This window comes from Miniopterus natalensis, chromosome 6 (assembly GCF_054644295.1).
Source record: "Miniopterus natalensis isolate mMinNat1 chromosome 6, mMinNat1.hap1, whole genome shotgun sequence".
In the NCBI taxonomy this organism is placed as follows: domain Eukaryota; kingdom Metazoa; phylum Chordata; class Mammalia; order Chiroptera; family Miniopteridae; genus Miniopterus; species Miniopterus natalensis.
Window position 1 is genome coordinate 44,272,665 of NC_142086.1, and position 12,578 is coordinate 44,285,242.

The 12,578-nt window shown below is 44.3% G+C and overlaps 1 protein-coding gene across 1 annotated transcript in view; it reads left to right on the forward strand.

Moving 5' to 3' along the window:
* Positions 1–537: 537 nt before the first annotated feature.
* PARP14 (poly(ADP-ribose) polymerase family member 14) overlaps positions 538–12,578 on the forward strand; it is a 41,051-nt gene continuing 29,010 nt past the window's right edge. The window contains 4 exon segments of the mRNA XM_087818183.1: positions 538–727; positions 4,774–4,907; positions 5,643–5,676; positions 10,161–10,394. Coding sequence (XP_087674309.1) covers positions 541–727; positions 4,774–4,907; positions 5,643–5,676; positions 10,161–10,394 — 589 coding nt within the window. The 5' untranslated portion in view covers positions 538–540.

Sequence of the window (12,578 nt, forward strand, 5' to 3'; positions counted from 1 at the left end):
ACACCGGTATATTCCTTCTAAAAGCACTTATTCCACTGTGTCATAACTTCTCATGAGCATATAATATTAAAGATCAGGGAACAAACTGCAAGCGAAAGAAAACGAGGTAAAATTCTGACAATTGATGTTAAAAGAAGTTCCCAAACGGGCCCCAAACATTCTAAAGAGTCACAGTACGATGAGCCATTTTATTTCCTTGTAAAATGTCCACTTGAGGCAAAAAGAAAACTTAAAAGAAAACTTTGTTTGCAGGAAGTCTTGTGACCCAAAGATGCTGATTTCACCTGTGGCTTGTGTGAGTGGCAAACAAGCCCTGGGCTTAGGGACCCGCGCGCATCCAGATACCCGGAGTGGTCGTGGCACTGGGCCCCCGATAAAAGTGAAGATTTGGAGGGGATGACTAATCAAATCTGGGTTGCTGTTTACAGCCAAAGGCCAGGGAGGAGTTTCACCAGAAACGAAACCGAAAGAGGCAAAGGAAACCTTCTCTGAGTTGGGGCGGGAGTGGCACAGTCCCGGCCAGGCTAGCGGAGCGGGAGGATGGCTGCCCCGGGCTGCTTCCCGCTGCTGGTGGACGGGTCCTGGGGCGCCGACCCCCCGAAGAAGTTGAGCACCAAGTTGCATCTGTACTTCCAGAGCCCGAAGAGATCGGGAGGCGGGGAGTGTGAGGTCCGCCAGGAGCCGGGCAGCCCGGGCCGCTTCCTGGTGCTCTTTTACCAGCCGGACGGTGAGGGGCGCCCGCGGCGGGGGGGGGGGGGGGGGAGCCGGGCTCTTCCCGCCGGGAAGCTTGGGTTGGGGCGCGCAGCGGGACAGCCTACCCGGCTCCAGCAGCAGCGGAGTGTGCGTGTGTGGGGAGGGGGGCTGGGGGGCTGGGGGGGTTGGGGGGGTTGGGGGTTGCCGAATGGACCTAGAGCGCGCGGGGTCGGTTCGTTCCTCTGCCCTGCGCTTCCAGGCGCTACGAGTTGCGGCTCCGAGGTGGCTGCAGAACCGCGTAGACCCGAAAGGCGCTGCCTTATAGCCGGTTCCCTCACCTCATTTTACAAGGCTGCGTAGTACGCTAATGGCAGGGTTGCATCTAGTGCGCTTTTTGTCTTCTGCCTATGAAAGCAGCAGTTCTAGAACTTCCACAGTCTTTAGGAACACGATTTTAAGGGAAGAGAACGTTTCCAGGGATAATACCTCCAAATATACTTTAGGGAGATAAATTTGGTTGACAATAAGTATATTGATTTCTGTTGGGAGAGACCATGAAACTCTGACCTTTGAAGAGATTCTTGCAGTGTTCTGAGTGAGGACCAGTGAGTCCCTAAACAATGCAAGTCAGTGTGGGGATGGAAGAGACGCGTTTGTGTGCTGTTCTGGATTTGGTAACTGATTCTGTGGGAACGGGCAATGATCCATTTGAGAGGGAAGGAGAGGGAGAGCCCCTTTTCTTTCTGTTAATTTTTGGCTAAGCAATGGGAGAAGTCATGGGGATTCCCCCATGGGTCATGGAGCTTCCAGTGGTTCTGGGGTCGCCTGGGAGAGGGGCAGAAACGCTGCTTAAAATCACATTGTCGGAGTGAAATAGAATTATTAGGGGGGATGACAGTTTGCTCTTGATCAACACAGCATCTTTGTTGGTCATTCACTGGTTCCCGTCCCTTAGTTTCAGGGTGGTGCTCAGACTGGGTTGAACGAGGTTGGGAGATTTGAGCTGTTAAGGGGGAAGTTCCCTCCTCACAGGCAGTTGAGACCCTGAGCTCTCCTCTGCTCCCGATTGCTTTTGCTGTTTAAGAAAGGGGAACGACAAAATACCCACCACATATCTGCTTGCTTAGGACACCCACCAGGTCCTGCACTGGGAGGCAATGGTCACCTTTTCCCCTTGGAATCTCATAGGAAAGACAGGCTGTGGACAACACCTATCCCGCTTTCTTGCCACTGGATTGGAGAAGCATTTGGGCCAGTGGAGAGGCAAGGAGGCTTACAAGGCCATGAGAGCAATTGGAAAGCTTTAGGCAATGATCCAGAAAGGAAAGGTGAAACCCAGGGAGGAAGGGGGTGCACAGATAAGTGTGAAGGACGTGAGGCGGGCAGGGGGCAGGAGAAAGGAGACTGTTGGCTCGGAGCTTTATGAAAACAAGGTACAAAGTTTTCCAAGGGTAAATTTCATCAAGGAATGCACAGAAGGGCAACTGTACGATAACAGCCATTTCCTCGAGGGATGTTACCACTTTGATTCCAACTGTTATCATCACCATGGGTCTGGCCCTTAGGGACACTTCTTTCTTCTTTAGCATCCCATTAACCCTCAGGAGTAGTTCTCAAATTGGGGCCACAGATCCCCTTCATCTAACTCACAGCAAACAGCCCAGCTCTGTCCTAGAGGCTCAGGAACCCTGAGTGTGGATGGGTGAGAGGGCATCAGCACTTCGAACCAGCACCTCAGGTGACTCTGATACACTAAAGTTTGAGAATCCTGGTTGGTTGTTGACAACTCTGGATGAACAAAAAGGAAGCCGATTACAGAAAATACAAACAGCATAAAAATGCAATCAGCGCAAAATATAATTTTGTGATAACGTCATTCTATTCTAACCCTCAAAGCAGAACCAGTTTCAGTCTCCTGCCAGGCTTCTTCCTGCACATGTTCTAGCGCACGAGCCCCTTCCTGCACCCCCAGGCTGCTCCAGTGGCCCCTTTGTGTTACCCCCAGCACAGACTTCTTCAAGACTTAGTGCTACTCGAGACTTTTGTGGCCAAAGGTTCATGGGGAGTGGAAAGTCGCTATCAGTTTCAGTTTCCTCAGCAGTAAGTTGCCAGGAATTTGCTAACAATAAATGACCTGCTGGTAGCAGTCCTGGGGCAGGAGATTTTCTCTTACAGGGAGACACTGCCCCTCCACACCAGGAAGTGGCCTCAGCAGGTGCAGGCTCATCCTGTAACACTTTAGTCACGTAATTCACATAACAAAAATGAGCTCATCAGCATTTCTCTGTACAAATTACAGTAGAGCACACAGGAGCTATTTAGAAGCTGTATCTTACCTTTGTATAGTTCACTGAATTTCTGAAAAATTAAGTGTAAATTGACTTGGAAGATTTTAAATTTCATTTCCGATGTGTCTGTTTATCATCCTCTTTCATCATAATTTGGCACCTGATTATTGTCAGTCTCTTTGGGGTAAGGAAACCCATCTTCTCTTTAAATAAAAGTAAGTGTGGATGGTTTGATAAGGGACTGTGCAGAAGGGAAACAGTTCACATTGGGTAAGGGGGACTGGACATCAGAGTTTCAGCTTTTTCCTCCCAGATTCACCTTCTCCTTGTAGGGGAGCACTTATGGATCTTGCTATCATCTGTCCTCTTGAAGTAGTGATCCTCATGCATATTGCACACAGAACAGGCTGGCACAGTCCCTGGATAGGACTCTACCAAAGTCCAGGGAACAATAAAAGAAATGCATCACAGAGGCCCATGACTCTGGACAAGCTGGCTTACAAAACTTAGCTTCCTCAATGGCTTCAGGTTCTTATTCAGCTCTCATCAAGCTTAGGGCAGCCCCTTAGGAGTCTGTATGAAGACATCTGCCCTCCCATAAAGAGTGAAATTAGGGTCCGGCATTTCTTCTCATATTGTTTCTGGGGGTCTGTTTCATCCAGTTAAGACCTCACGTCTCCTACCCCTTCGTGGATGGTTGAAGTGGAAAAGCTATTCAAGCCCCTCTTTTTGAAAGATTCCTGCCTATATCCTTGGCCTCACCAGGCAGCCTTATCAGGATACAACACTGTAACCCAGTGCTCACGGCAGGAGCTACACTGTGAACAGTAGGGCACTCTCAAAGGCTCCCCTTCGCCCTCACATTTCTGCACCATCTGATCCGTCGACCACACCTCCTTGTCTAAACTCATTCCCTGTTCTTCCACGGTCTGAAATATACTGACTTTCCCTTTCTGTCTTTGGCTGCTCCTTATAACTTACATTTTCATGCCTTTTGTATGTGTTACAAAATTCATTCACAGACCATTGTTTTGAGTGAGGCAACAGATTTAAGAGAAGTTAAGATCGTTTCTCAAGGTCACTGATCTCGTTTGTGGCACAGTTGGAATTCGAATCCAGGTTTTTTGAACGCTGATATTTATTGTTCAGTTTTTTTCACTAAAGCCCAACTGCCTCATGTGCTATTTAAAAAAAAAAAAAAATCCATCCTTTTTTTTTCTTTTCCTTTTACTATCAGATGTGAGGCTCTTATCTTCACAAGTTAAAGAATCGATTGAAATGGCTTTTTAACTAGGCTCCTGGCCATTCGGCTTCTGGTTACCTGAGTCACATTCCTAAAACATGGCTTTTATCATGCCATGCCCCAGCACCCAATCCTCACTGGGTCACCATGATGGATGCTTTTATTTTCTTTACTGTACAATAAATATTGCTCCCTTTCTGAGTGTCTGCTGAGTATCAGGTACTGTACTAAATTCTTTATAATGTTTCTTCAATTGAATCCTGGTAACACCCGTATAACATAATCTTTATTAATGGCTTATTAATATACAAGAAGACTGAGGCTTTGGAACATGCTTAAGGTTAAAATATGTTTAAAGATAGAATTCAAACCCATGTCTGCTTGCTAAACTTTTCCTTATTTTACCACATGAGGCCTCTTGGGGAAATGACCAAGCAATTGAGTGATGATGACAAAGCCTACAGAAATCATGGAATAATTTGGTGAATAAAGATTGCTTGATGCCCCCCCCTTCTTATTTTCCTTCTCCGTTTTCTTTTGCTTTTTCAGTTCGGCAGAGGGTTCTGGAGAGAGAGAACCATGAGTTAGTATGGCCAGAAAAAGGAACATTTAAGTTAACGGTCCAGTTGCCCACAGCCCCAAATGAAGTCCGTGATGTCTCTGAGGGGAAAATCCCAACAAAGGTAATAAAAAGAATGAGTGAAAGGGAAGTAGGGTGCTCTCCCAAGGTGTGTGGGATGAGAAGCGCAATGAGGAACACCTAGTGGAATAAAAAATATAAATCAAACTGGAGTGAGAAATGCAGCTTCTAGATGTGGTGCAATAGGTATGGAATGATGAAGGAAGGGGCACTTTTTGTTTGATTTTAGACACTTTTGGAAAAGTCAAGATTTGGGGGTTATAATAAGGGTGGTTTGAGATGTAGAATTTTGGGTCTGTTTGTCCTGGTTGCTCTTCACCTGGAACTTGCTATATTTGTTTTATTTTTACATTGTTTCGGGGAGATAGTGATCCATACTGCATGTACTAAGTATTTCCTAAAATGGTATAGTAATAGTATCTACCTCATTGGTTTGTTGGATTGTTGTGAGGGTTGGGATGAGACGACGTGTGTAAAGCACATGGCACAGTGTTTGTTCATAAGGAAGACTCAAAAAATGTTAAATGGGGAAAAGATGTAGGTCTTACCCCATGCCCCAGACACTTGGTGTTCACTGGGGTTTCTGTTATTTGCAGCTCATGTTTACCAGTGATTTTTGTGCTGAGTAAGTGGATGTGCCATTCAAAAGCGCCATTGTCAGAGCTTTTCACTATCGTTTCTGTTGACCCTACATCTCCAGGCTGGTCCCAGGCACATTTTCTTAATGTAAGGGAATTATTAGTAATATATTAATGCTACTTTATTGTTTGGGTTTCAGGAATCCAAGACCAAAGACCATACCAAGGAACCAGGTAAGGTCTCAGTTGAGATGACTGGCCTTTGCGAGGCAGTTTTGCTTTTATTAAAAATGGCACCTGTAGACCCCATTCTTACCTTCTTTACTTCCCAGGCAGGGTTTTCTCAGCTTGGAGAGCCCTTGGGCGTCATCCTCTTTATACTCTCAGCTGTGCAGAGGGCGAACACTGGGGGACTGAGCCACTTGACCTCTCAGGGCTCAGGTCAGAGGGATGGGGACAGCTTTCTCAGTGGGCACTGGAAGACACCTTGCAGTTGAGGGGGGGCAAAGAGGTGCCCGGAAGGTGGTTATGAACTGACCTTTAGAACCCACTTGTGCCCAAACTGCTATCAAGAAGCAAGGACATAACATGTCAGTGGGAGCTGGGTGTGGCTCAGTTTCTGAGCACCGGGTGTGGAAAGTGCTGCCCTCTGGAGCCACAACAGGAAGGTGTGGGTCCTCTGTGGATGACAGCTTCTGAACGCTGGGTGTAGGATGGGGGTCCAGCCCTCCAGACCAGCAGCAGCTCTTCTCCTCCCACCTGCTATAAGAAAGAGCCTGAAACCTAGTAGCTGTTGTGGACTCTGTTGCTTAACTAGTATCTGGGTGTTGGCTTGTAGCACCTGACATTTACTAAAGAAGCGACTAGTTTTCCCGGGTAAGCATGGCGTTATAAAGGGGAGGAAATGATGAAACATGTTGAGTTGCTGAGCAAGAGAGATAAAGTGATACATATATCCAGATCTTAGGGAAAAGGAATTCCAAAATATGTGTAAATATTTTCTTCCAAAACAGAAATTGTCTTGAGAACATGTTTAGAATTTTGCAACTTTCTCGTTTTGAAAATAGCACTAGGATGAGAGCTGCCTTTACTTGGTAAAATGACTGGATCGGGATGTATAGGTTGTTTTTACCTAATGTGAGTGTGCTGTTAAACTGTGGAATCTAGTATGTATGGTTTCCTTAAGAAGCTCATGATTCTAATGAGAGAAGATTTTTTTTTTTTTTCATTTTTCAGATATCGGACTTACCCAACTCCCAATGTTCATTGTGACTCCCTAAATCCTTACCTCCTTCTTGGATGATACCTTACATGCTGTACCCTCAAGTTCAGTTTTTGACCAGGAAGTGGTTTTATATTTGTACATTTATATCTGTACCATTTCCCACATTGAGAATATAATCTAGTCTGCGTTTCTTATGGTTTCATAGATTTACCCTAACTCTGTCTTTACTGATTTATTAGCACTGCTTCAGATTTGCTTAAGACCCCCAAGTGTATATATTCTCAGGGAGAGTCATCCAGCCCCACTCCACCGCTGGACTTCTCATTGTCCTAGACATTTTAGACCCATTTACTAACCTGTTTTTACCTGACCCAGACTCTTAACTAGCCAAAAAGTTGGGTAGTCTTTAACAAGATACTTAAGTTGGCCCTTTTAAGAGATGGAAGAGGAGGTCTTTTGTTGAGCAGTTGCTCCACGCTGAGTCCTGACAATGTCCCTAAGGCTGGAACTCTTGAAATACATTGGAATGGTAATAAAAGTGCAGATGGATGGTGGTTACCTAATAGGTCTCATATCTCAGGGATAAGGAGAGTAGAGGACACTGCACTATGAAGGCACTAGGCATGCCTGAAACCCAGAGCTTCAAGTTAAAGATTGACAGGCAGTGCCAGGGCAGGGAAAGGTCCATCAAGGCACATGCCAACCTCAGGGGATTTGAGCACTAAGCCAGTGCCCTCTCCCAGGCTAAGCTGAGCTGGGCTGGGCCTGAAAGGTGGAAACCAGCAAGTGGAGGAACTAGGAGAAAAGAGATGAACACGAGCAGAGAAATATGCTCACTAGAGATCAGCAAATTTTGTTTTTTCAAGCCTATGTTTCCAGCCTGGACTCTTCGAAATTCCAGACCTTGTGCCTGACCTTTCTGTTGGAAAATATGTTAGAACCAATGTGTCTGAAGCCACCTGTGTCATCTGCCTCCAACCCAGTGTCCTTTTCTGTCTTTTTTTATTTCTCTTGAAGTGCATAACTAGTTTGCCCATCACCTACTGGAAATTTGTCTTCTCTTTTTTAATTTTTTAAAATATATCTTTATTGACTTCAGAGAGAGCAAAGGAGAGGGAGAGAGAGAAACATCAATGATGAGAGAGTCATTGATCAGCTGCAGCCCGCAACCCGGGCATGTGCCCTGACCGGGAAACGAACCCTGATCGCCTGGATCTTAGGTCGACGCTCAACCGCTGAGCCACACCCTGCTGGGCTGTCTTCTCTTTAAGCTTTCACATATGTTGGTCTCATCTATTCCTCCCTCACCCCAGGCCCCCATTATTACTTCACAAATCCAGCATGCCAGGAGTGCCCTGCTTGATCTCTCTGCACCTGCTGTCCTTCTCAAATCAGAGCTTTGTTTGCTGGATATCTGGTCATCCTCTTTACAGAAATCTTCCCTGACTCACCCTTACCAGCTGTAAGATGAAGTCCAGACCGTGTTCTGAATGAAGCTGACTTTTCTGGCCTCACTTCTTACATCTCTATACGGTAGAGCTCCTTGAGCTTTATCGGTCAAATCACCATTTCCTGAATAGTTTGGCACAATCATGACACTGCCTGTACTTCTGTGGCTCACAATACTTTCTACCCCACTTTTCTCTCTACCTAAATTCTCTATACCCTTGAAGATCTACTTAGCTTCTTCTTCTCTAATGCCTTTCCAAACTAGCCCAATCCCTTTATCTCTCTTTCTTAGAATCCTCTCTTGATTGTCCGTCCTCTTTATATGGCAGTTAACCAAGCCTCTCTTGTGATGAAGCTTCTAATAGTCATGGGGCGGTCAAACTGTATGGCTAGCAAGGCTCTTACCATTCACTTAGTCCAATACTTTCATTTTATAATTAAGAGAAGTGCCTAGCCAGGCGGGCCTTGGCTCAGCGGTTGAGCATTGACCTAGGATCCATGAGATTGCGATTTGATTCCTGGTCAAGGCACATGCCCTGGTTGCGGGCTCGATCCCCAGTCCGGGGCGTGCAGGAGGCAGCCGATCAATGACTCTCTCTCATCATTGATGTTTCTCTCTCTCTCTCTCTTCCTCTCTCTAAAATCAATAAAGATATATTAAAAAATAAATAAAAATAGAAGTGCCCAAGGTCACATGGCTAAGGAATGGCAGAGTCAGGGATGGAGCTCATATAACCTCTCCCTCAGCCCAGTACTCATTCTGATTCGTCATACCTGCCTCACTGAATCCTAATTTATGTTGTTATTGAATCCTCAAACTATTTTTTATTTGACATGAGTGTGTGTGTGGTGCCACATCCAACACACAGCAAGAGTATTTGTTGGGGTGATCAAACTGCTGTAACAAACAACCCCCCAGGTCATAGCAGTTGGCAGCTAGGGTGGTGGGTAGAGTCAAGACAGCTTCATGCAGTCATTGGGGGATCCAGGCTCCTCCTATTTTTTTTTTTACTGTTATCCTTGGTACATGGCCTCCAAGGTCACTGCAAGGGAGAATGGAGATCCATATGAAGGAGACTTGTATTGGCCATGCCTGGAAGGGGAACTCACCCCTTCCACACATATTCCTTTAGCTACATGAACACTACTGTAGGAATTTAACTGTAGGAAGTCTGGGCAATGTTTCCCAGAAAGGAAATAAAATGGATTTGATGAGCACATGGCATTTTATTCTGCCATAATAAACATTTACAAATGTCAGTCCCCTTTCTCATTTTTCTGGAATACCTCCATTAGAAAAATAAGTTCCTTATCTAATGTTTTATGTTTGCACCCCTCTCCATATGTCCAGTACCTTGAACATAATAAGGGCTCCAACTGAACAGTTGTTCAAGAATGTCTAATGATCATATCGTATCCATCATGCTTCACTGCCCTGGACAAGCATAGAGTGAGAATGACCTTATGCACATGTGTAACTCACTTATGGTCAACAATGGGGAGGAACAGCCTGGCTGGAGTGATTGCTGTTCAGTGAGTTTGGTGTGTACATGCAGCTCTCTCTGTGTATTCCCTAGTCATTCGGTGCAAGTATCTTTTTTTCTCTTCAGTGATGGTAAGTTATTGCTTTTCAGAGCATAAAGTGTTAGGTGATGCTCTGGTTTGGCATCATCAGGTATTCTTGCTTTTCTCCAGTGGTGCAAGCAGTAAATCTCCAATTCAGCAAACACTTGTTGAGCTTCAAGTATATACCATGTGTTAGCAATACCAAGATGCATAAACATGTCCCTTGCTTTTGAAAAACTGAGTTCAATAATTTTAATATGGTGTTGTGATACAAGTACAGGTCAGCAGAAAAAGGTGGAATAAAATTGAATATCGTCATCATAATTAATTTAAGCAAAAAGCCTTCTAAAATCTTTTTTTGTTTGAGTTAGCTAAGAGGTTGGGAAGGAAAGAGGGCAGTGTCTTATGATAATTTACTTTGCTAAGACCATGGTAGTTAAATATAACATTTTGACCTCTTTTGTATCCTTAAAATCAGATGCTTCGGAAGATACAAAATCTCTCTATAGAAGATCAGAAAAAATGGAAGATTTCCCAGAAAAATGTGAAAATATTCCCTCTTTGGTTGCATTTGAAAATCTCAAAGCACATGTCACTGACATGATGATAATCTTGTTGGTGGAGAACATAAGTGGTCTGTCCAGTAATGATTTTCAAGTGGAAGCAATACGAGATTTTGATGTCGCTGTAGTTACCTTTCGAAAATATATAGGTAAGATTAAGTGACACTTCATTTTCAGTTGTCTTTGCACCGTACATTTGGAATTTGGGACACCCAGCTAATGGGATGTCTGTGAAAGTTTGACTCTTTCTAGTAGCTGTTAAGAGAGGACTCCAAGTTAGTATCGATTCTTTTTTATTTGAAAGAGAAGCAATTTTGTTTTGAATCCAAATTCTGGTATGTTTAATAAATTAAATTTATTGTATGAGTTTTGTGTGTGTGTGTGTGAGAGAGAAAGAGAGAGAGAGAAAGAGAGAGAGAGAGAGAAAACACCAAATAAAAATCTAAATATTAAAGTCCAAGTTTCTTAAAGTGATTCTGAGAGCAGGAGTCAGGATTTTCACATGTTTTACCTCATTGAGAGAAGTAAGTATTGCTCTGTGTTACCAAACTGGACTTGAAGGTAATAATGATAATATAACAAACACTCGTAGAGTGTTACTATAAGTCAGGTACTATGCTGAGCTTTTTACATGTATTAATTGATCTGTTCTTTTCAACAACCTTTTGAGATGATGATTATTATTCCTTATTTTACATTTGAGGAGACAGAGGTGCGGAGATGCTAATAAGTGGAAGAACTGGATTTGAGCCCAGGCAGCATACCTTTACACAGCGTGTTCTGTTTTCCCCTTTACCATACGTCTTCTTAGTATTTTCATGGTCATCCCCATATGCAGTGAGAGTAAGTGTATGTGATGCAGAAAATGAGTGTTCTTTGAGGCCTTTGGGAGGTGTCTGTGAGTTGGCAGAGCCATCTCCAGAAAAGCAGTGAAATTTTCCAATTCCAAGCCCCCAGTATTCCATAGCCGTGGCCTTGGAATGGTTAGTTAAGAGCACAGGTCGTGCCCTGGCCTGGTGGTTCAGTTGGTTGGAGCTCTGTCCCTTGCACCAAAAGGTTGTGGGTTCGATCCCCAGTTGGACACTTACAGAAGGCTGCCTGTTGATGTTTTTCTCTCACATCAATGTCTCTCTGTCTCTCTCTCTCCTTTCCTCAATATAATCATATCCTTAGGTGAGGATTAAAAAAAAAAAAGGCACAGGTCATGAAGTCAAAATTCTAGCTTCACCATTTAATTATCTGAGGTTGGTCAAGTTACTGTCCTCTGTGTGTTTTACTTTTTCCCCCTATAAAATGGGAATAATAATCCCGACCTGATACCGTGTCTGTGAGGATTAAATGAGATAATATTTGAAAAGCTCTTAACAGAGTTCCTGAGACATGGTAAGGACTCAATAAAGGGAGCTATTCTTATTTCAAATTTATGATTATTCCTTATAAAGGTAGAACTAGATGGACTTGCTTTTTGTTCATTGAGCAAAAAGTTTGAACTCCTACTGTGTGCACTTGCCTAGGTGCTGGGGGTACAGAGATGACTATTTCTTGGTCCCTGCTTCTGAGGAACTCCTGCGGGGCAGGGAGGAAACCCGTACTTGAGTGTACAATGAAGATGCAAGAGGAGAAGCTGCCTCCCTCTGCTGGGAACAGCAGGCTGTGGGGAACGGGAGGAAAGGGGACCCAAACAAGGTGGCGTGGCTCTGCCCTGCCTACTCCCTCCTATGAAGCTTAGACTCCAGCGGTACCAGTCTATCAGGTGGCAAACATGCTGTGTTGTTTCATGTCACTGCTGTTCCCTCTGCCTGAAATGCTTCCTCCCCTTACCTATCTGGTAAACTCTTCCTCATGCTTCAAAACTCGAATCAGTGATCACTTACTCTTGGAATCCTTATCTGAACGCCAATATTAGTCTTCCCACCTCATTTGTTTCCACATTAGACCACTTGTTTGCTTTCAAGACTCCCTCCTGGAAGGTGAATGTTCAGGGACTTGCTATATTAATCTCTCTCCCCCAGCTCCTAGCACAGTGCCTGACACACTGTGGGCCTGACATTAGTATTTATTTGCAAGAGATCATTGGGTTGAGTACTGACGGAGGAGTAGAACCAAGATAAAAAAATGAAGGGCATTTCAGGCACAGGAAATCATATATACAAAGGCAAAAGAGAATGGGTTTTCAAAATAATAACTAGTTTCTGTGGGAATACGGAAAATAAAATGAATGGCAGGGAATAACCAGAGGTGATATTTGGAAATTAGTTTGGAGTCAGGTAGTCAAGGTTATAGTGTGCCTAGCTAAGGAGTGTGAACTCATGCCTGCAGGTAATGGGGAGCCA